The sequence below is a fragment of the Trichosurus vulpecula genome, chromosome 8 (assembly GCF_011100635.1).
Source record: "Trichosurus vulpecula isolate mTriVul1 chromosome 8, mTriVul1.pri, whole genome shotgun sequence".
Lineage (NCBI taxonomy): Eukaryota > Metazoa > Chordata > Mammalia > Diprotodontia > Phalangeridae > Trichosurus > Trichosurus vulpecula.
Window position 1 is genome coordinate 97,227,709 of NC_050580.1, and position 18,339 is coordinate 97,246,047.

General features: G+C 35.7%; 1 protein-coding gene across 1 annotated transcript in view; it reads right to left on the reverse strand.

The window, feature by feature from the left end:
* The window catches only part of CCDC172 (coiled-coil domain containing 172), a 50,381-nt gene that overhangs the window by 16,376 nt on the left and 15,666 nt on the right, over nucleotides 1-18,339 (reverse strand). Inside the window, exons 4-5 of the mRNA XM_036734221.1 lie at nucleotides 10,509-10,625; nucleotides 1,510-1,675 (exon numbers count right to left, since the gene is read on the reverse strand). Coding sequence (XP_036590116.1) covers nucleotides 1,510-1,675; nucleotides 10,509-10,625 — 283 coding nt within the window. The remainder of the gene's footprint in view (nucleotides 1-1,509; nucleotides 1,676-10,508; nucleotides 10,626-18,339) is intronic.

Genomic DNA, 18,339 nt, shown 5'->3' on the forward strand with positions numbered 1-18,339 from the left:
TGATTCAAAGACCTGACTATTAGGACTACTCTAACGGGGTATCTTTCCAGTCAGGTACTGGGGTTTGGGGGGAATGGAAGTGGTGGGGGAACTGTAGAAGAGGCATTCCTCATGATGCTATAAACTACACTGTACTGTGGACTGGCTCACCAGTTTCTCAGTAAAGGTACAAATGGATCTCACCTTTCTCTATATAAACCTCTAGTCTTCAGTCTTTCTCATTTACCAGCCCCCCTCTTCCCCATTACTATGAATATATTTATTTTTCCCAGTTAATCAAAGAGGAGAAGCAAGGGAAAATATTTTCAGCATTAGGTGCCTACAAGCCTCTGAATGATTTTGGTACAGAAATAAATAATAGCAAATAGGATTATAAGATCCCATACTTCGATCTGGAGTGGACTTTAGGAGGTCATGTGCTCATAGGGTCAGAGGAATATAGATCTAGGGCTGGAAAGGATCTCAGAAGACATCTACTCCAATTTCCTCATCCTTGAATGAGCTAACACTACCGGTAACAGGTAACACTACCGGGAAAGCAACAGAGCTGGGATTCAAAGCCCAGGTCCCCCAGCACCAAACTCAGCACTCTTTCTGAAACTAACAAATCAAAGGATAATAATAACAACAACAATAATAATAGTAGTAGTAGTAATGATGGTGGTGGCAGTAGTAGTAGTAGTAGTTGTTGTAATAGTAGTAGTAGTAGTAGTAGTTGTTGTTGTTGTTGTTGTTGTAGCAGTAGTACCAGTAGTAAGATTAATAGAAGTAGGAGCAGGAGGAGGAGGAGGAATAGAAATAGCTTTGCATTTTCAGGTTTGCAAAGCACTTTAAAAGTCAGGAAGGCAGATGCTATTTTTATCTTCATTTTACAGATGAAGAAACTCAGACAGATGGAGGTTAAGTGACCTGCCCAGGGTCACACAGCTAATAAATATCTGAGCCTTCCTGACTGTAGCTCCAACACTATCCGCTGCACCACCCAGCCCATCTTATCTAATAACAGTGAAGAGAATTTGACAGCAATTCACCTGAGAAAGGGATGTCTTAGTCTTTGATCCAATAACTAATTTTGCAGAAAAAACATATTAAAATGTCTTGGAGGTCATGCAGCTGTACGTTCTTTATAAGAAAGAAGTAAATACCTCCAAAGCAAGTTCATATGAAAGATTTTTTTTTCTCAGAGAAATTAAGTTTCAGAGTGTAGTCCAAGGTCAGAATCCAATCAGGCCTATGTATTCTAGCAGAGTCTTTAAGATGAGTTTAAAAAAATCCTCCAGAGTCCTTCTCTCTCTTGACATTCAAATGTTTCTCATAATGCTTCTAGCTCAAATCATGCCTGATAGAGTCAGTTTATTAAAGTAGAGGAGTATATAATACTTTTTTAAAGACTGATATTAAAAACAAATTACAAGTTGTGGTGTATACAGGGTTAAACTTGAAGCCTCTAGACATTTCACTGATCAGAAACACCCAACTCCCTAATGATACCCAAAAAAGTATACCTACCATCTTTCAAAATATTTTCCTGTTTTTCTAAATCAGATATTTCAATCTTGACTTTTTCTTTAATCGAAAGTTCTCTTTTATTTATTAATCCATACTCGTTATTGAAGTCTGTAATCTCCTTAGTAAATCTTTCTTCCTCTTCTTTTATTTTTTTCTTCATAGTCTCCTGAAATGTAGAAAAAATCTCATAAATGGAAGCCAATAACAATTTTTTTCTTTAAGAATTTAAAGTAAAAATCACAATAAAAGTCTTAAAAGGATTTTCTCTGCCTTAAGTAATTTCTTAAAAAGTTTTGTATCTAAATGTATTTAATTCCATATTAACAAATTATGGTCTTAAAATTCTCTTGATTGATCGTTTTAAATAACATTCTTACACTTAAAATTCAAGAAAATTTTGTTTGCTAAAGTTCTGCCACTTTAGGATGACATTTATTTGTGCTTATAAAATCCCAAACACAGACTTGACTTCATAAACCTCAGCAAAACCCTTAACTTCTCTGGGAATAGAAAATATTAGGAAGTTCTAATATGGTTGAGTTGTTTCAGTTGTATTGGCTGTTCGTGCCCTCATTTGGGGTTTTCTTGGCAAAGATACTAGAGTGGTTCGGCATTTCCTTCTCCAGCTCATTTTACGGATGAGGAAACTGAGGCAAACAGGGTTAAGTGGCTTGCCCAGAGTCACAAAGCCACTAAGTATCTGAGGCCAGATTTGAACATATGAAGATCATCTTCATATGTCTTCCTGTCTCCAGACCTGGCACTCTATCCACTGTGCCACCTAGCTGCACAGGATGTTCTATTACATGATTTCTATTACATGATCTACTACAAGGTCTCTTCCAGCTCTAAAAGTCTTTTCTGCCATTTTGTCACTACTCTAAAAAATATGTAACAAAGTAATAACTGAAAATGATCAATCAGAAGCATACCTACCATACTGGTCCAACCACAGGCTTTCTGAAAATATGTCGCACCATTAAAATAAGATCCCTTTTTTAAAATTAATTTATTTATAGCTTTCAACATTCACTTTCATAAGTTTTAAATTTTCTCTGCCTCCCTCCTCTTCCTCTTCCCTTCCCCAAGATTGTGTGCAATCTGATATAGGTTCTACATATGCATTCTTATTAAACATATTTTCACATTAGCCATGTTGTATAGAAGAATAAGAATGAATGGGAGGATCCATGAGAAAGAAAAAACGAAACAAAACAAAACAAAAAAGAGGGCAAATAGTATGCTTCAATCTGCATTCAGACTCCATAGTTCTTTCTCTGGATGTGGATGGCATTTTCCTTCATGAGTTTTTTGGAGTCATTTTAGGTCCTTGCACTGCTGAGAAGAGTTAAGACCATCAAAGTCAATCATCACACACTGTGGCTGTTACTATGTACAATGTTCTCCTGGCTCTGCTTACTTAACTCAGCATCAGTTCATTTAAGTCCTTCCAGGTTTTTCTGAAGTTCGCCTGCTTGTCATTTCTTATAGCACAATAGTATCCATTACATTCATATACCACAACTTGTTGAGCCATTCTCCAAGTAATGAACATCCCCTCAATTTCCAATTCTTTGCCACCACAAAAAGAACTATATATATTTTTGTACATATGGGTGCTTTTCTCATTTTTATGATCTCTTTGGGTTATTAGCCCTAGAAGTGGTATTGCTGGGTCAAAAGATATACACATTTTTATAGCCTGTTGGGCATAGTTCCAAATTGTTCTCCAGAATGGTTGGATCAGTTCACAACTCCACCAACAATGAATTAGTGTTCCAATTTTCCCACATCTTCTCCAGCATTTATAATTGTCCTGTTTTGTCATGTTAGCCAATCTGACAGGAGAGATGTGGTACCTAAGAGTTGTTTCGATTTGCATTTCTCTAATCAATAATGATTTAGAGTATTTTTTCATATGACCATAGATAAGTTTAATTTCTTCCTCTGAAAACCACTTATTCATATCTTTTGACAATTTATCAATTGGGGAAGGACTTGTATTCTTTTAAATTTGACCCAGTTCTCTAAATATTTTAGAAATGAGGCCTTTATCAGAGATACTAGTTGTAAAAATTCTTTCCCAGTTTTCTGCTTCCCTCCTAATCTTGGCTGCATTGGCTTTGTTTGTACAAAAACTTTTCAATTTTATGTAATCAAAATTATCCATTTTGCATTTTATAATGTTCTCTATCTCTTGTTTGGTCATAAATTCCTCCATTCTCTATAAATCTGACAGGCAAACTATTCCTTGCTCTCCTAATTTGCTTATAGTATCAGCCTTTATATCTAAATTGTGTAGCCATTTGTACTTTATTTTGGTATACAGTGTAAGACGCTGGTCTATGCCCAGTTTGTGCCATACTATTTTCCAGTTTTCCCAGCAGTTTTTGTCAAATAGTGAGTTCTTATCCCAGAAGCTGGGATCTTTGGGGTTATCAAACAGTAGATTACTATAATCATTGACTACTGTGTCTTGTGTACCTCACCTATTCCACTGATCCACCACTTTATTCCTTAGCCAGTACCAAGTAGTTCTGATGATTACTGCTTTATAATACAATTTAAGATCTGGTATGGCTAGGCCACCTTTCCTTGCATTTCTTTTCGTTAATTCCCTTGATATTCTGGACCTTTTGTTCTTCCAGATGAACTGTGTTATTATTAAATAAGATATCTTTAAAAGGAAAAACATATGTGTAGGTATACAAAGAAAAATAAACAAAACTACCTTACTCAAGATATGTGTGGATGAAAGTTCTCTGTGTTTCTTTGAAATTTAAAGATTATTTTATTCACTTTTATTGCCAAAGTCCTCTTCATCTTCATCATCTCCTTTTCATTCTTTAAGAGTATGATTACTCACCTAAGTCTGAGGGAAAAGTATGGCCCTTCACAATATTTGCTGGAATTTTCAGAAAAATTTTTAAAAGTTACCTTTAAAAAAGGAAAATAAAAAGACTCCTAAATACCTAAATAAAGCCATGATAAATTAGGCTTCAGTTTCCTCATCTATAAAACAGGAGGTTTTGTTGAGGTGATCTCTAATGTCTATACATCCTGGAGAGGAGAGTTTGAAGACGAGTCCAGATCCTATTTGTTCCCCTTATTACCCATTTCATCTTGGACAAGTCCCTAAAGCTCTCATAACTTCAGTTTTCTTGTCTCAGGGTTTTGAGTAACATGATTTCTCTGGTCATTTCTATTTCTAAATCCTCTGAAACCAAATTCAACTCAATGTAATTGAGCAAACACTCATCCCATGCTTATTCTGGGCAGAGCACTGTATTAGGTGATGAGAATGCAAAAAACCACCAAGCCAAAAGAAAAGTCCCTTCCTTAAGGAGTTTATATTCTTTCATTCCAAACTCTTAGTTTCAAATAACACAGTTTAAATTCTATGAAACATCAATAGCTGATTTGTATTGGAAATTTGAATTTTAATAAAATATTAATCATTCTGGAACCTAAACATTAATGTATTTCTGAAATGTATTTTAAGAGAAATAAAATATGGCTTGCTTGCAAAAACTCGCACATTCCCCCTATTGATTTAAAACAAGTAAGGCTGTTGTTGGACCTTGTTTACAAAAGGTAATTTAATTCAACTAACTATTCCTGAAGAATGTGCAAGGCAATATTTTACATAATGAGAAATACAAGGATGAGAAACAATGTTGTTCCTACCCTCAAGAAGGTTATAATTTAATAAGAGTGATACATAAATTCAAATAAGCATAATATGAGGTAGAATATAATAAATATAAGGAGAGATGGAAAGATAGTTCTCTGACTTTTTGATGTATTCAAGTCAATTAATTTGAGTGTTCTACCAAGTGCAAGGCATGGAGCTTATTTTAAGAGAAACAAAAAGATGAGTAATAACCCTAATTTTCCTTCTTGAAGGAGAAGGGATCTGGGATTTTTACTTATTTTATTCATTTATTTATTTGTGTGGGTATCCTTTCTACTAACTCAGGTTAAAAACTCTCTAAAAGTCAAGACAGTCATCAAGAATTGCAGTGCCTGTAAATTGCAGCACTGTGAGTCCATCGAGCTGACGAATGTCTCCAAACTTAGCTAGGCCAGTGCTGAGAAGAGGCAGTTTTTCCCCAGGTCCATAATTTCAGGTGAAATTATAAGTCAATCTTCCTAAAATGCAGGTCTGACTATTTTACCGCCTCTCTTCAATAAACTCCAGTGGCTTTCTTTTACTTAAGATCAAATATAAAATCTTCTGTTTGACTTTCATGTCCCTTCATAAATAATTCTTTCCTAGCTTTCTAGTCTTCTCGAACTTCACTCCCTTCCATATTGTCTATGATCCAGTGACACAAGACTCCTTGTTTCTCCTCACACGTGACTCTCCACCTCCCGACTCTGATAATTTTTATTGGCTACCTCTTATGCCTGGAATTCTCTCCCTCCTTATCTCCCATTCCTGGTTTCCCTGACTTCCTTCAAGTCTCACCAATAGGACTGCTTCCTCTAAGGTCTGTGCTAGTCTTCCGTAATCTTCATGCTTTTCCTCTGAGACTACCCTCGATATATCCTGTAAATGTCTTACTGGTACATAGTTGTTTCCCTGATTGGACTGTGAGCTCCTTGAAAGCCAGGAAGGTTTTTTGCCTTTCTCTGAATCCACAGTGCCAGGCACATAATTTGCTATTGTGCAGTTAATTTCAGTCGTGTCTGACTCTTCATGACCCCATTTGAGGTTTTCTTGGCAAAGATACTGGAGTAGTTTGCCATTTTCTTCTCCAGCTCATTTTACAGATGAGGATACTGAGGCAAACAGGGTTAAGTGACTTGCCCAAGATCACACACAGCTAGTCAGTGTCTGAGGCTAGATTTGAACTCAGGAAGATGCGTCTTTCTGATTCTTGGCCTGGTTCTCTATCTATTGTACCACCTAGTTGCCCCCTCTAGCAGATAATAGGTATTTTTAAGTTTTTTTAACATTTATCTTATTTTTAATTTGTGGAATAAAACAAGCATTTCCATAACATAAAATAACAAAAAAAGATAATTGTGAATGAAAATGCAAATCTATTATGTGAAACTTGCTATTCCTTTTAAATATATAATAGTTATGTGAATTTCTTTCTTTTTCTTTTTTGTTCCTTTTTTTCTTTCCTCCTCTCCCCCCCCACTCTAGTGACAGCTACCATTAGACACAAATAGATATGTATATGTGTGTGTATGTGTGTCAGTAGACACACACATACACACACACACATATATATATATAATTATTCTGTACATCTATTTATCAGTTCTTTCTCTGGATGCAGGATGTAGATAGCATCTTTCTTCACATGTCTTTTATAGTTAATTTGGTTATTTATAATAGACAAAATGACTTATACTCCTACTAGATCTATTTCCAAATGTAATAGGCATTTAATAAATGCTAATTGACTGACTGACTAGTTGTTCCTGCCAGATCTTGTATTCTGATATCATAGACATCATGCTACAATGTGGCAACAAGGACTTAAAATACTTATTTTGTAGAAAAAATAGGAGGAAAGAAAGAATAAGGCAGACACTTAGAGATGGTCTGATTGATGATAATGAAACATAGAAAGAGTGAAGGTTTGTTTACTCAATTCTGATTTTGCTTTTGCTTTCTCTGTCAGGGAGAATGGTTTTTGGTTTAGAAAAGACACAACAAAAATGGTTAATAGGAAGTTGATATTCTAGGTAAGTTAAGTAAGTACTATGAAAGCACATAACTGCACTTTATAAATTCAAATCACCACACCCAGATGAATTATATTCTAGGGCACTAGAATAGGCCCTAAAATAGAAAGTACAGGGCAAATAAGATCACTGGAACATCATCATATTCTCTGAAAAATCATGGCAAATGTGGAAGGTGTCATTGTACTGGAGAAAAACAGGTATTATCCAAATTTCCCCCAAAATGGAAGAGAATGTTATTCTCCAGTGACATTGACCTTAATTCTCAGAAAAAAATATGTTTTTAGTATTTTGATGGATCTGTGACTTCATCAATCCAGCTATTCCATCAATGCAGATTGCAACCTACCTACTCATTCTCATCCTAGCAAATCTTGTCCATATCCTCTAATAAATTGTCCACAGGGAGTCTATTCACCATGCCAGAGGCCTCCCCCTAGATCTTCTAACATTGAGCGGATGCCAATGAAGTACAGGGACAGTCAAGATTTAACTCAAATCTCACCTCTTAACTCTCTTCCTTAATAAAATACACAGGATCTAGAGGTGCAGGGTTTCTCTACAATCTAAAAGGTCTTCTCTCTCATTTCTCACACCTGGACCTTTCCAACATTTTTATTTATGTGCTTCCTCAGGCCCACCTTCGCATTCAAGTCATCAAGTATTAAAAAATATTGTGATTTCATCTGAAGGCGTCATCAAGTTCTTTGTAGAATTAATTTTTCTACCACCTCCTTTGCAACAGATGTTGATACATATACTGAATTATCTTTATGATCTTCTTGCAAATGTTTATCATGAGCACTGTAATACAAAATCACCAACTGTGCCATGGAATTATTATTTTTTGTTGCCTTCGGATGCACTATAAAACTAATTCCACCAACTTCTCTATTTGCCTCTCCTCTCAAAGAGAAACTATGAGTCATCCTCACATTTAGATACACCATTTTTTGTCCTCTGGTTTCATTTATAGTAAAAATGTTAAGATTTATATGATTTTATAGTATTTTAAAGTGTATCCACTCACTAGATGAGGTTCTTGCATTTAGATCACCAAAAACTAAATTTAATGTTTATTTATGTGTACTAATCACACTATATACAATTCTTAGTATCTACTATTTACCACACGTTGTCTTGAAAGGAATAGAAGTCCACAAAGGTTATATTTTTCTTCCTTTCATAGGTTACCATTACAAAGTAGCCAGCCTACTAGTGACAGGTCTTCCTATACTTAAGCAGGCTGGTCCTTGGAAAGCAGACATAGTCTTTTCTTTCAACCTCTCCAGCATGGTACAACCTGCAAGTGATTAGACTGAATTGTGGAAAAGACCGTTTCTGAACATCTAAAAAGCGAAGCCATGACAACTAGTATCAGGATGACTTAATCAAGAGCAAGTCATACCCGTTTGACCTCATTCCTTTGCATGTTTGTAGACATAGGCTTCCTAAATTTCAACAAAACATTTCATGAAGTCTCTTATGATCTTTGTAGAGAAAATAGAGTGGTATGAGCTAGATAAAAACATAAGGAGGTTGATATAAAATTGGTTGAAAGACCAGTCTCAAAAAGCAGTCAATAACAGGTCCATGTCCTCTTGGTAGAAGGTTCCGAGGGTAGCGCCACAAGAATCTTTCCTCGACCCTGTACTGTTTATATTTTTTCCAACAACATAAATGAATGCATAAATAGCATGATTGCTAAATTTGGAAATGACATACAGAAGAGTGAGCAAGATAGGTAACAGGTGTATTACAGAATACACAAAAATATCTCAGCAAGTTAAAATAAAGGACTGAATTTAACAAATAAAATTACATAGCAATAAGGTTAAAATCAGACACAAGTTAAAAAACACACAAAACAATTTAAAAAGTATCAAATAAAAATGACATAGCTAGAAAACCTTTCACATAAAAAAATGGGGATTTTTAATTTACGGTACAATATGGAAGCCAAAAAATGCTAAAATTATCTTAGAATACATTAGGAGAGGTAATATGTCCAGACCGAAGGAGGTGATACCTCTGTCCTCATCAGCCTCAAATGGATTATTATACTAAGCTCTTGGTGCCACATTTTCTAAAGTATATCAACAAACTATGACAGCTTCCAGGGAAGGGACACCAGGATATTGAAAGGTCTCAGGGTGCCCTATGACAATCAGTTGAAGTAACTGGGGATGTTCTGAAGGAAGACAAGACTTAACATGATAGTTGTTTTCAAGTATTAACAGTATACTCTGTGGGAAAGGAAATATATTTGCTCTGTAGAGGGCAGAAATCAATGCAAGCTGCAGAGGACATTTTTAACTATTGGCCTGCCTTGGTGGAGCAGATTGCTTCCTCAATTTCTTTTATCAAATAGCAAGTTAACTTGTTGGGGACGTTGAAGAAGGAATTCCTATTCCGGTATGGACTGGACTAAATGTCCTCTGAGGTATCTAAGTATATGATCCAACAAATTCATCAAACATTTTGAAGGACCGAAAATGTGCCAAGTACTACTCTAGGAAGCTGAAAATAACGAAGTAATCCCTTTCTACAAGTCACTTACAATCTAGTAGGTGGGTGAATAAGCCAGTTTACAAATAAATATAACACAAAAAATCAAAGTGCACTAAGAAGTATGAACAAAACAATATGAAAATCCATTGGAAGGAAGTGTCATTTCTAGTTTTAGAGGATAGATGAAAGGGAAGCTCAGCCAAACCAATTTATGAAAAGAGTGAATGATTCTTAAATAGGATCTAATGAATTTCATTGTGCTTATAATTATTTTAAACCTCAAAAGATCTGAAACAGTTTTTACAAATGCAGATATTCACTCCATGCAGATTAAAAGCCATCCAAGCCTCAAAAGGCTATTCTTTATAAGATTCTTTGGGGGGAAAAATGATACCACCTGAATCTTCCACTGATAAACCTCTCTGAATTTGGTTAGGCTTGTCCCTCCAAAATAAACACACAGTCTGTCACCTGGTAGTATTCCCACTTGGTATGACCTATCAGAGTGTATTTTGTTACCTTTGAAAAATCAGGGTCACCTCCAATCCATGAGAAGGGATCAGAGTCTGATTTCAGTGGAGGTGCAAGTAATTTCATATCTGCATTTGTAAAATTCTTTCAAAATACAATAACATCTCAGTTTATTTTTAATGGCCCCTAGTAGTGTTTTCTTCTATTTCAGTGGGGCTATCTATCTATACATGAACAATTTCTGAAAATATATCCAAGTATACTTTAACAAAACCGGCAAAATAGAGTTCTCAAAGTAGCTAGATACTTACAAAGGTTTGGAGAAGTCTACTACTTTCATTTTTAATTTCTGCATACTGTTTTTCTAAGCCATTTTCATGTGTCTTCAAAAGCTCCAGGAGGAAGGCTTTTTCAGAAAACTGATGAGACTTCAAAGTGAGAAAAAAAATTGAATGAATTAATAAGTACATTTTCAGAATGTCTTAGATGATATTGTAAAGTGGATGAATAGTGTCTTTATTTTTCTTTAAAATGCAAATTCTGAAGAACTCTTAAGGCACTTAAAGTATAAAACACACATTTAAGAATTTTATTATATATGAGCTATTTTGTTCTCTAATTGTTTCACGTGTTCAAGTCTTTCTCCCCAACAAGGCCAGAAGATCCCCAAAGTAACTAGCATGATAATGGGCATTAATCTGTACTGAATTAATCCTCCTTGATATGATACATATGTTTGTTAGCCATTTGCTTTAAAAGAATTGGGTTTTCGAGAAGATTGATGTTTTTCAGATGGGACCATGAAGTAATGAGAACACTTCCACAAGCCCAGACGTTAAAATCAGTCTCATTACTGCCACATTTACCAATTGCATGTTTGTTTGCTGACATTCCCCAAATACACTTTGGGTTCACTTTTCTACTTTAGTACTGCATATGCTAAATGGCAAAAGAGCGGATATAGGCATTTATGTTAGATATGATATTATTTTCCTTTTGGTCCTAAAAATGAGGGTCCTTACACAGCATTGAATACCAGAGTGAAAGTCTTAAAGCTTTGTGAATGAATTAATTTATTACATAAATATTTCAAAGATCTATAATTTTGTTTTGAATACTTCCTCCATTAATGCTTATGTCAGCCTTTCTATGTTTTCATATAAAAATTCTGTTAATTGCTCCAGTTGAGCACAAAAATTAAAAACAAAAGCCTTTATACACAATGGACAAATTTCTGGCAATTAATCTCTCCAAATGTTACCCAGACTACAGCCTGCTAGCCTGACATGCAGTTTATATCTAGGCCCATATTTCAATCTTTGCACAGGACCTATCATAAAGGGGTTTGGCATATCTCTAAAGAACCCCAGATTACCTACGTGCTATAATGAGATGATGAAATAGCATTGTGGTGGAGAAGAAATGAGAGACACTAAAATGATACTAAATTAGAAGTTATCTCTCAATCGTGTCTTTTTTAATGCAGAATATCTCACATACAGTGTATTATTATATACACAATGGAGAATATGTAATTGTTCCCAAACTTCTCAGAGAAATTAATTTTAAAATGTTTTGATAAATTATAGAGATTTATCTTAAATATAGAAGTTTCTGAGTTATAAGAGAAATATTATAAAATATTTTTTCTAGGAAATTTTGAAGGAAAATCATAAGTAGAAAAAGGCATTTTAAATATCTAATCCTAAGAACCAGAACCAAAATTTAAATCATTATTCTTTCAGTTTCCAAAGGAAGAGAAACAAAATGCAAGAAGGAAAAAGGCATTTTATCACCAGGTACTGGTTTTCAACATTTGGTTGCATCCAAAGTCACCACCACTAATTGTTTGCAAAGGAATTCTGAAGAATCTGCTCCAAATTTTTAAAAAACCTTAAGCAAAACTAACCAGATTCCCTATATAATGATGACAGAAGCCCTGGGGAGTATTCTCACCCTCCTTGGGCCCAGTCAAAGAGAAGCCCAAATTCATGATGGCAACTGAGGATCTTAGGATCATCCTAACCAATTTCTGTCCTGGGTAAAACTCAAAAACATACACATGGGAAGAGCACAATACACTTAGATATTTCCAGTTAGGATTATATCGAAAATATTAGACATAATGATGAAATTTCTAGATGCCATGGTGACCTGGCACTCAGAATTTAAATCTTGACCCTAAGGCAAAGGACTATAGGGGAAGATTCCAAAAAGTATGAATACAGTGAATTTGGGCTTGGTAGTTTTCTTTTGCTTTTCTTTCCTTGAAAGTTTGAAAATTTACCTAGATCAGACATTTGGGGGCTGGTACTTGCCCAAAATTTTCTCTCCAAAATCTGTTCCTTCTGGTTTTCTACATCTGTCAATAGCACACCACCATTCATTCAGCCAAGAAATCAACAAGTACTTATTTAACATCTTTTTTTTTTTGATAGAATGCTAAGTGCTAGAGACATAAAGACAAAAGTCCATGCTCCCATGGAGACTGCATTCTATCGGGAGGAAATTATATGTACACATATAAGTAAATACAAAATTTAAATGCCAGAAAGAGAAGATGGGTTGGCCACGGGCCAAGAGTGAGAGGTGACACATAGAAGGCTAAAGTCTTCCACTAGTACGTTTGGGATGTCACAGAAAATGAGGCATATCTCCAGCATATTTGGTGGACTCCCAAGAATGAGTAACACGGGACAGGCAGTCATAGATGAAACGCAACATACGTCACTGGAGTGAATTTCTGAATTGATAAGCTCACAGATCCACATGAATGTGTTTATTACATGGCTCTAATAAAACACAAAGTAATTTTTTAGGGGATAACTATCTGTGGGAGGAACCATAGAGAGGGTGGTATTTGAGCTGAACCTTGAATGAACTTAGAAATTTTAAGAGGCGGAGATGAGGAGGCTGACTGGGAGACAACCTGTTTGCAAAGACATAGAGAGAGGAGATGGAATTAGAAACATTAATTAGGCTAGCTTCACTGAAATACTGAAAAGGTGAATGTGCAATAAGCCTGGAAAAGTAGGCTGGAGCCAGCTTAGGAAAGGATTTAAAAGCCAAAAAGAGGGTATATATTATCTAAAGATAACAAGGAGCTTTTGGGGATTCTTGAATAGGAGAGAAACATGATCAGATTTACACATTAGGAAAAACACCATATTTCTAGATGATGTGAGTTCTCAAACCATAACTACTACTACATATTACTTATTTTTTTCCTTTTTTGATGATGGATCAACATTGAGAGTGGACTTTCTCAGCACATAAGGCAGGAGAAGTAGTGTATTCAGAATTCGTGTGGAGGCATATGGTTAAAGGAAGATGTGCTTCTCAATTCTGTGTGGGCTGGGAAGAGAATTCCTGGATAATGTGAGTTACTGATGGCTGCCTCTCTTAACAGCCATAAGTTAGAGAGGCCTGGTTCTACGCAGAGAAAGAGGACTTCCTTGGCAACACAATCCTGGGATCCAGCCTTTTGTCCAAGACTACAGGAAGTTTCCTGGAAAGCACTAGCCTTTGGGGGTTGCCTCATATGTAAGTATAGAGATGTAGACTTTTAATTAAGGAAAGGAGAATTTTCTGAGCAGCAGGACTCTTAAAAAGAGAAGGCTGCTCTGGCAATGGAAGGAGGAGAAGCCAGCAGCTAAAGTCAGGATGTCAAGAAACAAGGGACTTCGAATTCAGCTTCACTCTTATAGGGAGTTATTTGGAATCCCACAAATAGGTGAGTTACCTATCTAACAGACACAAGTGTCTATCTCTTCGAGGGGGAGTAAGGAAGAGAGTCTAAACCCTCAGAGAAGTTCCATAAGGGTAAATATCTAAATGCATCCCTGCAGGGTTAAACAGGGATTCCCCAGAGTATGGGGCTGTTATCCATCTAGCAGCTTCATGTTCAGCTCTTGCACAAGGGAAGTCCAAGCCATGGGGTGGCAAGGAGTATGGAGAGCTTGAGGACACTGTGGAAAAATGTGACTCAATGAAGCAAGAGAATCATATTGATTATTTTATGAGTTCTTGTTAATCCTTTATAAGTTTTCTATGTTTGTTTGTTGTCTCTCACAGGTCCTTTACATTCCTTGCACTTTTCCATAGGATAAAATAAAGGTTGTCTTATACCTAGTATACATAGATGCATACTAACACACATAACACACACACACACACACACACACACACACACACACACACCTTGAGTGCTTGAAGCCAAGACACAAGCTGTATTTGGAAATTCTCTCAGGGTGGGGGCAATACTACTAAAGCAGTGATTTGGGGGTTAGCCCCAAAGATTAGACCTCAGCTGAAGCGTCACTTCCTACGTAAAATCTTTCTTAATCTCATATGCCAGTTGCCATGACCCTCTCCCAAAGTATTTACCCTGTATTTATTCTGAATATATGCATTTATGTACACATAGTGTCCCTACATAGAATGCAAAGTCCTTGAAGATAGGATTTATTTCATTTTAGTTTTTGTATCACCAAGGCCTAATAAATTGCCTGATATATAAAGGTGATTAAAACTGGCTTCTTGATTGATTGAGTGATTGATTTCATGCTTCTGAAAGAAGTGCTGTAACTATTTTAGCTTTCAGGCAAACGAAGGGAATATTGTTCTTGAGAAATAGTAAAGGTTAAAATTTTAAGCAGGTTCAAAAAAGGCATATATGACTTTTTGGACAATAGGTCTCTCTTGGGTTATTAAGAAAATCTTGGGATCTTTGATGTTCATCCTTAACCTTTGGAGGTTCATGTCTTGGACAAGAAACATATCTTTCTGCAAAATATCTCAGAAATGGAACTATAAGCTAGACAGACCAACTTTAACCTAATTGGCTATTTCTTACATTATTATGCCTTTCAGCTACATCATTCCTAAGTTTAGATGCTGATTTCTGCCTTTAGCTCATCATATGAGCTTTGGCACAAAAGCATATTAAGAAAACAGTACTCACTAACCTGAGGAATTTCTAATCAGCAGCATCCCAATTTACAGAATTTTTCAAATTCATGAAACCATCAGTATTCAAAGATTCATGACTTGAAGTTTCAAATTTTTATTAAGGACTCCGCATGGACAGATTTGAATTTTTTTCTCTCTGTTCTTTGGTGTTATTCTAGAACACTGCTCCAAAACTCTGGCTTCTACTGCCTATCAAGGGGCCCTGAGACTGGGATACTCCCAGGGATATGCTAGTAAATGCTTAGCATCTAACTCTCTGAAACTAGGAGACTCACTTTAAGAATTAACCCACATTATTAAGATTTTCTCCTTCACTTTCTTAGGTATAGACAGTACACAAAACGATAAATCATACCCTGATTTGTAGTGCTCCCTAATTTCTGGGGTATGAAGGCTCACACTGAAGATTTGCCAATGGGCTTTCTCTAGCTGGTTGACTCCTACCATAGGTCCTCTATTTTCAGAGATATTACCAAGTTTTAGGAAAGGTGTTACATATGCATTAGCCCCTGATTGAATCTTTTTTCCCCCAAGATGTGAAAAATAAAGATTGAAAAGAGCACTGAAAATGTTAGAATTCTGAAGGAAAAGAGGTAGATATCTAAAGTATTTTATGGAGAAACACTTAAATTTGTCCTTTGTGGCTCTCTAGAATCCAGGACAAAGGATGGGAAAGGTGTCTGGTATTCTTTTCCTCTTCCTAAAAATCCTAGTGTGTTTTTAGCCTTTAGGGGCTTCTCTATATTTCTGTCTTTTTTTAAACCATTTTGTTCTTATAGCTTCCTTTCTACTCTCATATCCTGCCTTTTCATTTGTGATTATCCTTTTCTTTCATATTTTGAAAGAGAATTAATAAGGTACTTAGTGACAGGAGAAGCTGTGCTATTCAGAATTTTTTTTAAATCAGCAAGGATATGGTTCTGATGAGGACAACAATACAGTATGGGAAATTCATAGCACTATAGAAGAGAGGGTCTAAAGGTTCTGTGAGAGTAAGGGAATCCCTGAGTAGCCATAACAAAGCTGAAGAGGGGAAGATGAGAAGAAGCAAGGGCAGGAAAAAATCATTTAAAATGGTGTTTGACTTATGTTGTTAAGCATCTCTACTGCTTCTTCCCTTTCCTTGTCTTTCCCTCCTCCAAGAAATGATTGCAATGCAAGTGGCCATTTATATAGTCTAGAATCAACTACATGTACTTTTGGGGAAAAAAAGAGGAGGTGCTGGGCAGTATTAATTTACAGGAGCTCCAACCCCCTGGTTAATTCTGTTCCTTTCATCAATAAAAAGCTTTTCGCCTTCGGCTTTGTTTCTCTTGGGTTGTTTGATTTTTAAAACAAGCTTATGGTTTCCACAATAAGCCGACTTATCTGGTCAACTAGGTCAGCTTACAATGCAGCCACCATTTGTGACTTTTCACTGTATTTGCTGCCTTTAAGGCTTCAAGTATTTTCTATCAGGAAGCCCTTAGAAATTGAAAATGGCTCAGGGTTTTTAAAAATTCATATTTTACTGCAAGTAAGCACAGTACAAAGCTACTCTTTTCTTGGCTAAAACTAATCTTCATCTTAAAGGGACTGAAGTTTTGCTGATTAAATGTTCTGCCCAACAGCATAATAATCAACTTTATATAAGAAAACATAAAATGACTTGTATACAGGATTTTGCCTTCCTATGTCACATAACAATCAAAAGAAAGAAAAATATATTTTTATAACTGTAATAAAGAGACATTTCAAAGGTATTGAAGATTGACTAATATTGTTATATCTGAGACAGAAGTTGGTGCTTTAGGAGAATAATCATTATTTTACTTAGAAAATGTTGACATCATTTGCTCAGAGAAACTCCAAGAAGTAGCAAAAAATGTTTTGCATAACATCAAAGTGATTTTCAAATGTTTTCCATAGAAGCTTCTTTACAAATTCCTAAGACCCAACTCCATAAGTTCAACTAATTTTGCCATCATTATTTTTAGGAGGATCACAGTATTTTGATGAGATAACTCATTTGCATAAATATCTGAGGTTTAGAAAGATTTTTCTCTTGACCCATTTTACAGTTGAGAAAACAGTGGCTTAGAAGGATGGCGTATCTCGCCAGGATTCAAAGCCAGCTATTCTCTTCAAGTTTACTGTTCCTCCCACAAGGTTACTTTGAGTGGGAAAACTGGTGAGGCTATAATAATAAAGATGAAAAAGGAAAAGGAAAATGGAAAAAAGTGGGGAGGGAAAGGTATGTCAGAAGAAAAGACTGACCTCATTTTCCCCCAACTGAAGATGAGTGGCACATATAACAGTAAGTGTTAATGTGTACATCTTCACTTTCTTCATTTTTTCCCTTTCTTTTTTCATGTTTTCTTATTAGGAGAAATGGAGACTAGACTCCTAGAGAGGAGCTAGATAGCAAAGGCTGACGTTTCAAACCTTCCAAAGTAGTCCTGATGTCTTAACTCTGGCACTAGCAAATTACAAAGCCACGTGAATTCCAAAGCAACAAGATGATTTTCAATGGCAACAGAATCCTAAATAAAATTGCAAAATCAGAACAACTTATTTTAGACCCTTCCTATCTGCTAGGTAAATACCTCTCTTACTTCCTGTCCTTTTTTCCTCTTTCTGCTTTTTCTGACCTTTTCTTCCCACTCTTGGTCCCATTCAGGTCAATTCAACAAAAATATATGCTCTGTGTGTGTGTGTGTGTGCACGCGTGCACTTGTATATGTATATAGAGACATATATATGGAGAGAGATACACATGTATATACATGTGTGTATATATGTGTGTGTATTATGTATGTATATGTGTACACACATATACACACAATACATATATACATATGTGTATATATGTATTATATGGAAGGCACTGGAAATATAAATATGAATGTAAACCTTCTCCTCAACAAGATGAGACGTATACTCAAATAATTGTAATACAAGATAGACAAAGAAAAAGCACATAAGAGAAGTTGAACATTATTCTGGGACATTAAGAGATTCCTTAAAGGAGTTTTCCTTAAAAATTTTATGGAAATGGCACCTGAGAAGATAGCTAAGCAAAAGGAGAGCCCATCTGTCTTACAAACAGCCTGGTAAAGGCTAGCACCAGATAAGTCAATGACGAAGAAGACCAAAGAGAAATGATGATAATAAGCCTCTCCATCAAATCCA